The 13,644-nt window shown below is 36.5% G+C and overlaps 1 protein-coding gene across 1 annotated transcript in view; it reads left to right on the forward strand.

Moving 5' to 3' along the window:
• Positions 1-13,644, forward strand: part of LOC136865951 (probable protein phosphatase 2C T23F11.1) — a 223,861-nt gene that overhangs the window by 130,692 nt on the left and 79,525 nt on the right. The window contains exon 5 of the mRNA XM_067142514.2: positions 7,856-8,081. Coding sequence (XP_066998615.1) covers positions 7,856-8,081 — 226 coding nt within the window. The remainder of the gene's footprint in view (positions 1-7,855; positions 8,082-13,644) is intronic.

Consider the following 13,644-nt stretch of genomic DNA (forward strand, 5'->3'; position numbering starts at 1 on the left):
GGTGTCATTTTTGTCATGATGCAGCAGTATGATTCCCATCAACCTGTGGAGCATACCACACATTTCCATGTTGTGTAATTGGGACTCCGTTGCTTTATCAGCTGGTTGACATTCAACACCGTGTAAAGAAACAGGACGTATTTCCGTGTGGTATATTTTGGACTTTACATGTAGTGGTATCCTCCTGTTACAAAGTACACCTGTGACTTGCATCCATGCAGCCTGAATCCTACTTCGCACTTTATCGCCTATCCCACTATCAGTCTGTGAGTGGGATCCTATATACCTGAATTTTGTGGTCTTCAATAAGGTCTCTCCATCAAAGTGGATGGAGCCATTGCTTGGGATGGTTTCCAGAAATTTGGCCTTCCTTTTGTTCAGTCTAAGACCATATTGTGAGAGATGGGTGTTCCACTCTTCAGTTTGACACAGCAATCCTCTTCTACTGGTATCAGCAAGTGTGACATTTGCATGTAAGAGAGTTTAACGGACACTCCGTTGTGGGTCCCGTGTGATGGTGTCCATGATGAGGACAAAAAGCAATGGGGACAGTGCAGAGCCTTGGTGTACACCAACTTTCACTGGGAAGCTCTTTTGAGATGCCGACAGTACATGACTTGTGTTCGTGTATAGCATCTCGAGCCAGTTGATAAGCATTTCTGGTACACCATGGTCACAAAGTGCATACCAGATCACACTGTGTGGAACACTGTCAAAAGCTATTTTTAAAACCAAGGAAGGCAATATATATATATATAGTGTCTTGGTACTTTTCAATGAGCGTTCTGGCAGCGAAGATTGCATTGGTTGTTCCAGCACTCTTGACGAAGCCCAGTGGTTTGTACTAATGCCGACGATTTCACACAGTCATTGATCAAGTATTCTCTGAAAGATCTTCATTGTGTGCGACAGGAGGTGAATTGGACGATAATTTGCCCATTCTGCTGGATCACATTTTTGCTTAAAAATGGGCACAGTGATGCTCATAGCCCAGTTGCTGGGAACATAACCAGAAGCAACTATGGCATTGAAAAAGTTGGTCAGACAGTTGATTGTGGGTTCTTTTAATTCCTGCAACTTCCAAAAGTATTTATTAACTTGTATATTTTATGCCTGTACATCACAAACAACTGGTGAATGAGTAATAATAGCTGGAAGATAATAATAATAATAATAATAATTTTCCCTTGGCTGTGACGTGCGGAGCAGAGATAGGAAAGATATCTGCCTTTGCTAAGACAGAAACTCTATAATCGATTTTAACAACTTTGTTTCTGTTTTCTTAATATATGGCTCATGCTGAAGTTCTGCAACATGGCCATTATTTTAAGCGTGGTCACTGAAGGCTGATTTATCCAGTTGCTTTAGCATGATTTGCCTATTATGCTCTTTCAGACAAACTTCTAACGCCTGGCCTATCTTCTCAGTATTAACTTCTCCAAATGGGCAAGGAATACAATACATGCAGCAGAGGCCAAAAGGGATGGGACAATTTTTAATTTGGCCTTGAAGTTGACTGATGTTATGCTGAGTGCCATGTGATGTTTTAAAGTTGTTTCCAGTGGTCAGTCAGCATTCTGTATAGGGGAGGTAAGCTGTTTCCTGATGATGCTTCACCATCTTGTATTCTTATCTTCATGGTGTTGTGTCTGTTAAAGTGAATCAAGGTATAAATAAATATCAGCTACGAAATTGAGTAATTAAATATTTGGAGTAAGTACTGATAAAACGTGACTTTTACAAGAAGATTTGAATCAATAAATCAATACTGATCTGCATTTAGAGCAGTCATCCAGGTGGCAGATTCCCTATCTGTTGTTTTCCTAGCCTTTTCTTAAATGATTTCAAAGAAATTGGAAATTTATTGAACATCTCCCTTGGTAAGTTATTCCAATCCCTAACTCCCCTTCCTATAAATGAATATTTGCCCCAGTTTGTCCTCTTGAATTCCAACTTTATCTTCATATTGTGATCTTTCCTACTTTTATAAATGCCACTCAAACTTATTCGTCTACTAATGTCATTCCATGCCATTTCTCCGCGGACAGCTCGGAACATACCACTTACAAGTAACTATTCTCATTTTGGTTCCGTATTGAAGTTGACGTATATCTCAAATATTATTATAATATTTATAGATCCACCTGTTCAATACAATACAATATAATCCACTATTTCATGTGGTTAAAATTTATACATAAATGTCATAGGTACACGTTTCACCCTTTTTTTACGAGCATCATCAGCCTATATCAATCTTAAAAATTAATGGATATGGAATCTTTCTAATCTTATAAACTATAGAGTAAAATGTTGGACAATGATTTCATAAAATATTATAGGCCCCTACTATAATGTCTAAAATAACGATATTGCACAGAAAGTATGTTAAAATACTGTGAATTAACAGTTTTTGAAGATTAAAACGTGGTTAATCATGAATATTTGAGCGTTTAAAACCAAAATGGATCCTCTTCTTATACATCATTAAGACTGTGACGGCCTTGAGTGTAAGCACAATCATCCAAGAGGGATGTTTTTCCATTCCCATAGCATGAGTTCAAGATAGTAAAACCACTGACAGTTATTTAAAACAGAAGTGTGAACGTATCAAATATGTTAAAATATGTACGGTTGATATATCTGAAAGTCGTAGAAAAGAAAATGGGACTTCTTGTGGAGACATTGCTAATGATAAAATGTTGTGTCAAAGCTAGCTGATGTCAGTAATTATGTTGGTGCGGTAATCAATTGGATCCAAAAGACGGTCAAGTGGGTGTTATTAATCCTGTTGAAACATTTGTTGGAAGAAATGATAGTTTTTTCCCTGAAACAAAATGTTAAAGAAAGTTAGTTAAATAATACTGTGCATGAGACTTCCCGTATGTCAAAAATGCCTAAGGCAGTACTTACTTGTACAGTGCGTGTTAAGTACGTCGGGCTGTTCCAGCAACGTTAGCTTGACTGAGCTTTCTACTTCTAGTATTATAACGGTGTGGCTGAGGCAGTGAAGGATATGGAGGTGGGATAGGGTGGGCGGATCCTTGCGCGCAGGTGTTATTGTTGGAGGGTTGTTAGGAGCAAGATGGGCGGGCCTAACATTTGGCAAGGTAGGGGAAGCTTTAGAACAAAAAGTTCTAAAAGTCTGCGGGATTGTATTATGTTTTTAATTCACAATGCCTAATAACTTTGGAGTTAGCTCATATAAAGGATTTTTTGCCTCCGTGGCATCATTAAGATTATGGTCCTTGTTATAGGTTTCGTCTAAAATGATGTAAAGACTTTCTAATTCATTCATAAGTTTTCCTTTGCCTATACATCTTAGAATAGTGAGATCCTTATCAATAGATGTAAACTGATGTCCTGTTTCACTCATGTGTGAGCTCATCGCTGAATATTTCTTATGTTTGAAGGCATTGTAATGCTCCATATATCTCGTATAGAAGCTGCGCCCAGTTTGACCAACATAACTAAATCCACACTGAGCGCTAGTTAGTCTGTAAATACCAGATCTTGAAAAATGGCTGTTTTTATAATTGACTTTATTATGATTAAAAAATATACTTTGATTTGTATTTACTGTTCTGAAAGCAATATTAGTGTCCTATTTCTTCAGTGTGTTCGCGATCTGGTGGATGGCTGGGTTATTGTATGTAAACGTGGTGTAACAAGTTTTTTTTAGGTTTATCAGGAATGAGATTCGTGGATAGTTTATATTTTAACTTTATTGATTAACCGGTTAATCATTTAAACTTTGAACCCATTGAGTTTAGCCAAGTTCCTTTTATATTTTAATTCTGTTTTTAAGTTGTGAGGGGAGAGTGGGATTTTCAAAGCTTTGTGTATTAAATTATAGAATGACACCTGTTTTTGAGAATTGGGATGTAAAGAGTAATTATTTATGGTTATAGGAGATTGTGTGGGTTTCCTGTAGATTTGAAAATCAAAAGTATTATTGACGCGCATGATCACTATATCTAGAAAATTTAAGGACTGTTTAACTTCGTCTTCCTTAGTGAATTTTACATTAGGGTCAATTTTATTTAAATTCTCTAAAACTTTGTCACTGTTAGTAACATTTTTGTCAATAACCACAAAAGTGTCATCCAAGAATCTTAGCCACAAGCATATACCTTTTATATGTTCTTTGATTTTCGTATACTCTATTGAATCCATGTAAATGTCAGCCAAGATGCCGGACAAAGGGTCACCCATGGCTAAGCCAGTCTGTTGATAAATCTTTCCATTAAAGGAGAAAAAGTTGTTATTCAATACAAAATTCAAGATCTTCATAAATTCATCAATTTCCAGCTTACTCAGGCTGCTATGTTTTGAAATATTGTCATAGATAATTTTGACCGTTTCTTTAGTAGGTATATTTGGATACATGTTTATGACATCATAGGAACACATTATATGGTTAGGTAGTCAAATTTACTTAAAATATCACAAAACTTGATTGAATTCTGTAAAAGAAGCTTAGTTTTAAACTTATAATGTTGTTTTAGAAAACCGTGGATATATTTGGAAACTTTATAGGTAGAGCTATTACGGCAATTAAAAATCGGACGTACGGGAATGTTGTTTTTATGGATTTTAGGTAGGGCTCTTGCTACTGGAATGCTGGAGTTCATGTTGATAAGTCTCTGTTGTTCCTGTTCATTGAGAAGGAATGTGGAGTTCTTAATTATAGATTTTAAATTGCATTGTATAAATCTTATCCTTAAAAAATTCTTCTGTTTTATTTATGTAACTGTCCTTATCCATTAATACTATAGACCCTCCCTTATCAGCTTTTGTGACTATGATGTCATTATCTTCTATTTTAGTTCTCAAATTACGTATTAATGTTTTTTGATTAGAGTCAGATTTAGCATTAAGTTCTTTAGCTAGTGTAGGTAATTTCTTTTTTATATCAAATCTAATGTCATTTTGAACTTCAAAGGGGAGTTTAGAAATGTTAGCCTCTACTTCAGCCACTGTGGTAATAATATCCAAGTCCTTTTTTTCACTAGGCCAGTTATACTTCGGACCCTTATTCAGGAGTTCCGTTTCTATTCCAGAAAACTGCACGTTGGTTAAATTAACAATTGTAGGTGTGTTGACGTATGTATGTATGTATGTATACATGTATGTATAAATTTTAACCACATGAAATAGTGGATTATATTGTATTGTATTGATCAGGTGGATCTATAAATATTATAATAATATTTGAGATATACATACCACTTAGTCGAGCAGCTCTTGTTCTTTCTCTCAATTCTTCCCAGCCCAGACTTTGCAACATTTTTGTAACGCTACTCTTTTGTCGGAAATCACCCAGAACAAATCAAGCTGCTTTTCTTTGGATTTTTTCCAGTTTTTGAATCAGGTAATCCTGGTGAGGGTCCCATACACTGGAACTATACTCTAGTTGGGGTCTTACCAGAGACTTATATGCCCTCTCCTTTACATCCTTACTACAACCCCTAAACACCCTCATAACCATGTGCAGAGATCTGTACCCTTTATTTACAATCCCATTCATGTGATTACACCTAGATACTTACAATGATCCCCAATAGGAACTTTCACCCCATCAACTTAGTAATTAAAACTGAGAGGACTTTTCATATTTGTGAAACTCACAACCTGAATTTTAACCCCTATTATCAACATACCATTGCCTGCTGTCCATTTTCGAGGTCACGTTGCAGTTACTCACAATCTTGTAACTTATTTATTAATCTATAGAGAATAACATCATCCACAAAAAGCCTTACCTCTGATTCCACTCCTTTACTCATATCATTTATATATATAAGAAAACATAAAGGTCCGATAATACTGCCTTGAGGAATTCCCCTCTTAATTATTACATGGTCAGATAAAGCTTCGCCTGCTCTATCTTCTGAGATCTATTTTCTAGAAATATAGCAACCCATTCAGTCACTCTTTTGTCTAGTCCAATTGCACTCATTTATGCCAGTAGTCGCCCATGATCCACCCTATCAAATGCTTCAGACAGGTCAATCGCGATACAGTCCATTTGACCTCCTGAATCCAAGGTATCTGCTATATCTTGCTGGAATCCTACAAGTTGAGCTTCAGTGGAATAACCTTTCCTAAAACTGAACTGCCTTCTATCGAACCAGTTATTAATTTCACAAACATGTCTAATATAAGCAGAAAGAATGCCTTCCCAAAGCTTACATACAATGCATGTCAAACTTACTGGCCTGTTAATTTTCAGCTTTATGTCTATCACCCTTTCCTTTATACACAGGGGCTACTATAGCAACTCTCCATTCATCTGATATAGCTCCTCTGACCAAACAATAATCAAATAAGTACTTCAGATATGGTACTATATCCCAACCAATTGTCTTTAGTATATCCCCAGAAATCTTATCAATTCCAGCTGCTTTTCTGCTTTTCAACTTTTGTATCTTATTATAAATGTCATTGTTATCATATGTAAATTTTAATACTTCCTTAGCCTTAGTCTCCTCCTCTATCTGGACATTATCTTTGTAACCAACAATCTTTACGTACTGCTGACTGAATACTTCTGCCTTTTGAAGATCCTCACATACACACTCCCCTTGTTCATTAATTATTCCTGGAATGTCCTTCTTGGATCCTGTTTCTGCCTTAAAATACCTATACATACCCTTCCATTTTTCACTAAAATTTGTATGACTGCTAATTATGCTTGCCATCATGTTATCCTTAGCTGCCTTCTTTGCTAGATTCAATTTTCTAGTAAGTTCCTTCAATTTCTCCTTACTTCTGTAGCCATTTCTAACTCTGTTTCTTTCCAGTCTGCACCTCCTTCTTAGTCTCTTTATTTCTCTATTATAATAAGGTGGGTCTTTACCATTACTTACCTCCCTTAAAGGTACAAACCTGTTTTCGCATTCCTCAACAATTTCTTTAAACCCATTCCAGAGTCTGTTTACATTTTTATTTACCGTTTTCCACCGATCATAGTTACTTTTTAGAAACTGCCTCGTGCCTGCTTTATCAGCCATATGGTACTGCCTAATAGTTCTACTTTTAAAACCTTCCTCTCTATCACATTTATTTTTAACTACGACAAAAGCAGCTTCATGATCACTAATAGCATCTATTACTTCAGTTTCAGTGAATTTCTTCACTTTATGATTTTAAAGTATTTTTTCAAACGTGTGTTTTGTAAGCAACCTCTTGTGATAATTATTCATTTGTTGGGGATATTTCAAAAGATAATTTGATAATTAATAATTATTGTATTTCTTATTGTGGTCATTATTATTATTGTTATTATAGAAAAATAACAATGTTGTATTATCAGTATTGGCTATTTGATGTTAATGTAAAAAGTCATCTGCCAGTCTATACTTTGTGAAAATGTATTCCAAGTTGATACTTCACCAGGTATTGATTGAGGGATAATTTTTGATTTAATGTAGGTATTATTATTATTTCCTGTTATAAACTTGCCTTTAATATCCATTAAAGCATTCCTGAGTTGCATATTTCCTTCAGTTGAGAAATCATCATGATACACTTCTAATATATTTTTGTTTGGGCATAAAATTGGCTTTTTCTTATATTTTGTTATAATTGTTATAAGACAAGCCATAGATCATATTCTTAATTGTTCACTACAGCTTGCATATTTGGCCTCTAAATAATGTGAAATTTGTGCAATCTCATATGAAGGTGATAACTGTGAATATGAAATTAGCTCTGTATTTTCATGGTAATGAAATTTCAATATAAGAAACAAGATTTCTGCTGTGTTTTACAGCTGTGTTATAATAACCTCCCATGCTTATGTCATGTCACTCTTTATGTATGGTATTTTAATGTACTTCCTTCATTACAGGCTAATGTTGGTGATTCTCGAGCTATTGCTTGTATCAATGGCAAAGTTGATCCATTATCACTGGATCATAAACCTAGTAATGAAACTGAAAGTAGAAGGATTCAAGCAGCTGGAGGCTGGGTTGAGTTTAATCGAGTAAATGGTAACTTAGCCTTGTCGAGAGCATTGGGAGATTTTGTTTTCAAAAAGAATGATAAGAAGAGGGCAGAAGAACAAATTGTTACAGGTTTGTTGTTAGTTTTGAGTACGTTCATCACAAGATATTCTATATACTGTTGCAGGAGGACTGATCTAGTAAACTACATTCTTTAGGTTACACTGACGAGCAAAATTAATGAATCACTTGAATTTTCAAAAGAAAAAGCCTATTAAACTGTGAAACGTTTGTTTTATTATTTATATTAACTATTTTCATGAAAAAGTTATCTGATGATATCTGTCTGTTATTGCTACCCTTCACTTTTCCTAATTCATTGGTTGATTTTTGTACTTTTGTTCCATTTAATTTGTTAAGAGGGTCTGATAATCACATTGTTTTGCCCCTTAAAACAGCTATTACCACCACCACCAAGTTTAAATAATGACAACTGCGACCGTGTTCTGATGTCTACATCGGTACACATAAGAGTCTGTTACATATTTTTAGAACCTATGAACCTGTTGTTACTTCATAATGGTATGAGCAGAAGATTGGTGTGTTTATACTAGTGGATACAGATTACTGAAATTGTGTTCACTGGTTTCGTGTGTAATTTTAACCACTTTCGAAGCAGGAGATGCTGGTTTGAGTCCCAAGCATGATCACAAGAGGACAGTGGAAGCAAGTGAAGAGTATCAGTCAGGAAAGGGAGAAAGAAAGAAAGAAAGAAGCAAAAAGGGTAGTGATAGGAGGAAGAGTTCAAAAGAAGGCAGACATAAGAGGACACCAAGATGGAAGAAGGTAGTAAGAAAGTATTCTGTGGAATGGTTAAAAGTAAAAGTAGGGAAGATCTGATAGATTATGTCAAAATGGTAAATAAAGATGGTAAGGAGGTGGATAAAAAAGGAAGTACTTAAGCTGATGTGGAGGGACTATTTATGAATTGGATTGCTAAATTCAAATCGTAACTTTGGGGAGGAAGTAAGTGAGGAGGATGAAAATAAACTACAAATGGAACAGAGTTAACATATAAGGAAGTGGAAGTAGTATTGAGGAAGATTAAAGGAGGGAAGGCACTAGGTTTGGATGATGTGACTGTGGTGATGGTAAGAGCAGCTGGAGAAGTGGGGAAACAATGGTTATATCAGGTGATGAGAATTGTATGAAAGGAGGAGACACCAGAGGACTAGAAAAAAAGGAATACTTGTAGCTATCTTCAAGAAAGATAGTAGAAGGGTGTAGAAACTATCAGGGAGTCGCTCTGATTGTGTCATAGTGTGAATATCTTTTAAAAGATTCTGGAGTGGGCAGATTCTGGCCAAAGTAGGAGGAGGGCTGAGAGAACAGTATGGCATCAGGCTAGGAAGGTTCACAGTAGATATCATCTTTGCAATAAGACAGCTACAAGAATGGCATTAATGAATATGGAAAAGATCTGCTGATGTCATTCATACATACTGAAAAGGCATATGATAGAGTATACAGAAGCAAGACATATAAGGCTCAGGAAAATAAGTTGAGAAATCAACTATATGGAGGGTAAAGGAGATGTATTATGTACCTTTTAACTTCTGTGGCTATTAGAGATGCTGGAGTGTCTAAATTTTGCCCTGGAGGGTTCTTTAATATGTTCGTAATCATGCTCTTTCTCCTTTTGCTGTGTCTACTAGCTCTCCCCCTCCTTCCTCCCCCTGCCTTACAGTCTAGCAGGATGGCAATGCAGCACCCTGGCCATATATATATATATATATATATATATAAGAAAGTCAGTCTGGAGCAATCTATATATATAGATTAATGAGGCACTTGCAGAAATCTCAGAATTGTGGAACTTGGTACCAGAGAAGCTGATGACCTCAGGATCCCTAGAAAAATAAAAAATTCTCAAAATTCCCTGATGGGGGCATGCTAGGGGGCTTGAATTTTTGGTCAGTATAAGAACGCAGTTGTATAATTTATCCAAAGTGACACCCTATAGGTTTCGTGGGTATAGAAACTTTCAGGAAATTCCTGATTTTTACCCCCCTTCCCCCAAATCAAGATGGTGGCACAATCTACCAGGTGAGCTAGAACATTAAAATTTGGCAAAATTGCAGCTTTTAGCCTGTAACTGACAGAAAAATTCCAAGATGTTTAAATTTTTCATACTTTACCCCCGAAAAATATTGAAATATGTAGGCAATTTTAATAACTGTGCAGCATTCTTTTCGAGGTATTTGGTGGCTAAACGGTAAGTCATGTAACAAAACATATGGCACAATATTCATGCAATTTGGAATGGAATGATCTACAACTTTGGTCCTATGACTTTTTGTCGTATCTCTCTCCCTTATATGTTAGATTTGGCTGTATTTCTCGATTGTTCATAAATTTTGTGATTTTTACAGGTATATTTCATTGTTTGACACACTTGTAGGAAAGATAGACTCATCAAATTTGGTACAGACATTGACACGAATGATGGCCATATGTGAACCAAATTTCATTTTCTGGTTTATAGATAAGTATGCAAAAAATAATGCAAGGTGTAAAAAAATTTACCCAAATTTCACCCGATTCAAATTTTTGAACTCAATCTAACCCATAAATATTAGAGATACGAGAAAATGTTTTAAGACCAAACTTGTAGAAGGATAAATAGGGGCGTTTGATGGCGCAAGTCGTTTGTTTATATGATGTACTGTTTAGGAGCAGTAAATCCGAAAGCATTCGACTCCGTGGAACGGGAATACGTTTTAGAAGCACTGAGCAAATAAGGGATCCAGAACAAATACATCAGACTCCTGGATAAACTCTATGAAGGCAGCGAGGCCAGAGTAAAAACAGAAAGAGAAGGAAAGAACATCAAGATAGAAAGAAGAGTTAAGCAAGGGGACCCTCTCTCACCAAAATTATTCACGTGCTTACTGGAGAATCAGTTCAGAAAACTAGATTGGGAAAACAAATACGGCATCAAAATAGATGGAGCAAGTCGTTTGTTTATATGATGTACTGTTTAGGAGCAGTAAATCCGAAAGCATTCAACTCTGTGGAACGGGAATACGTTTTAAAAGCACTGAGCAAACAAGGGATCCAGAACAAATACATCAGACTCCTGGATAAACTCTACGAATTTGCAGACGACATCGTATTGGTGGCAGAGTCGGCAGCGGAGCTAGAGCAAATGATAATAGAATTAGACAACATCAGCAAAGAAGCGGGCCTGACAATGAATCCAAGAAAAACAAAATTGATGACTAATGCACTGGAAACTCCAGTTAGCGTAAATGGAGAAATACTGGAATACGTAGAGGAATGTGTATACCTTGGCCAGAACATATCCTTCTCAAACTGTTCAGAAAAAGAGGTCAAACGGCGAATAGGACAAGCATGGAAGAGGTTCTGGTCTCTAAAGTTCATACTGACAGACAAGACTCAGAAACTCATCTTTAAAGCTGAAGTTCTAGAAAAATGTGTGATACCAGTCCTACTATATGGATGCCAAACCTGGGCGCTAACACTAAAACAAAGGAAAATGATCCAGATATGCCAGCGCAAATGGAAAGAAAAATACTCCAAGTCTCATTGAGAGACAGAATACGGAACGAAGATATGCGAAGGAGAACCGACATGAAAGACGCTCTGACGACAGCCGATCAGCTAAAGTGGAAATGGGGAGGACACATAGCGAGACTGGAGCAAAATCGATGGACCTACAAAATGACAATGTGAGATCACAGACAAGGAAGACGGAACGTGGGAAGGCAAAGAACTAGATGGGCAGACTGGTTTGTGAGATGGGAAGGAAAACAATGGACAAGAACAGCAAAGATAAGGCAAGAGTGGAAAGAGCTGGGAAAAATTGTGTGCAGGGATCACTGACCTTACGGGATACACCTTTGTTCAAGCCCTGTGATAACATAGGTCGATCAAGACACATATTATAGATATTGTGCAGCAGTGAAATATGCAACAGTGCGTTTCCACAAAGAGACCTGAAGGTCACCTCTCTGATCACTATGGCATAATACAGTAAAATAGATAACAAGAGGTTTTTATGAAGTGGTAAATATAAAATTATCATCCTCGCATACACTGCAGAAAGAAGCCGTGCAAGTGTAAAATATGTTGAACTACGCTTTCAGGACAGAGGCGAAGAATACAACATACAATTGTACACTTCGACAAAGAGGATACCGTGATGGTCATCTTCTGTGCACTCGGGAGAATAGCAAGACGAATGTCAGACAGACAGACGTTTACATGAAGTAGTGATACGATAACTCATCACGTAACACTTAGTGGAAGGAGGATATGCACTTGCAATGTATGTCAAGAGAATTTCAACGGAGGATACGGTCAAGAAATTACAAGAAACGTCTACAACATTCGGAGAAGAAGCTATGCAAGAACGAAGAGTGCAAGTTTACGCTTTCACCTAGAAGCAACCTGAACCCTCCCTGGGATAAAAGTGTACACGTGTCATTAATGCAACAGTGTGTTTTTGCGAATTGTTGTTCCAGAAAAACACCATTGCATTCACTCGAGGGTGAGACTACACAGGTGTACAATATGCGGTAATACGTTATCATGAAACAAACTACAGATTAACCAATATAATAATGCTCTTCAGGACCTGCTCACCTGATGAGCTAAACTGAGCACCCTGCATTGCAGGAGGCCATAGCCCTTAGGGGATTCATACGGCTGATTTTTTAAAAATGTAAATCTGAAATGGAGGTTTGCTTATCTGTCGTCTCTATATATAAAAGGCTAACTCCGTCTGGCTGTAATCAACACCCAGCCAAAACTAACGACATAAAAAATGAAATTATGGGTATACATTGTAGGTGCTCACTAAAGGAGAATTTTTGTATATTCCATTACTAAGGGGATGAAAATTGGGGTGAACTGTTTAAATGAGTACATCTATATCTCAAAAACTTAACAGTTTACAGACATAAAAATTGGTATTTGGAATCTACTTTATAAAGAAAGAGACATTTTTTTGTTTTTGGAAAATTCCCTTAAGGGGGTGAAAAATGGTGAAAAGGGGGTTGAATACCTTTTATGACGATATATATCTCAAAAACTGAAGATGTTATAGACATGAAGATTGGTACTTGGAATCTCCTCTAAAAATAAACACACATTTTTTTTGTTTTTATGAAATCCACTTAACGGGAGGTGAACAGGAGTGAAAAGTGGGTGAATTTTTAAAAGTAATATATCAATAGTATATCTAAAAAATGCAACATTCTACAGACGTGAACATTGGTATTTAAAATCTCCTGTAAAAGTAAAGAAACACGCATAATTTGTTTTCTAGTACTGAGCTCAATAGCTGCAGTCGCTTAAGTGCGGCCAGTATCCAGTAATCGGGAGATAGTGGGTTTGAACCCCACTGTCGGCAGCCCTAAAAATGGTTTTCCGTAGTTTCCCATTTTCAAACCAGTCAGATGCTGGGGCTGTACCCTAATTAAGGCCACGGCTGCTTCCTTCCCATTCCTAGGCCTATCCCATCGTCACCATAAGACATATCTGTGTCAGTGTGACGTAAAGCAAATAGAAAAAAAAAAGTTTTCTAATAGTTACAATTATTGTTTTATTTTCCACCTAATTCAATACATAAAAATGTTTGTCTCCAGAAGGACATTTTATTACAATACAA

Source organism: Anabrus simplex, chromosome 3 (genome assembly GCF_040414725.1).
Source record: "Anabrus simplex isolate iqAnaSimp1 chromosome 3, ASM4041472v1, whole genome shotgun sequence".
Lineage (NCBI taxonomy): Eukaryota > Metazoa > Arthropoda > Insecta > Orthoptera > Tettigoniidae > Anabrus > Anabrus simplex.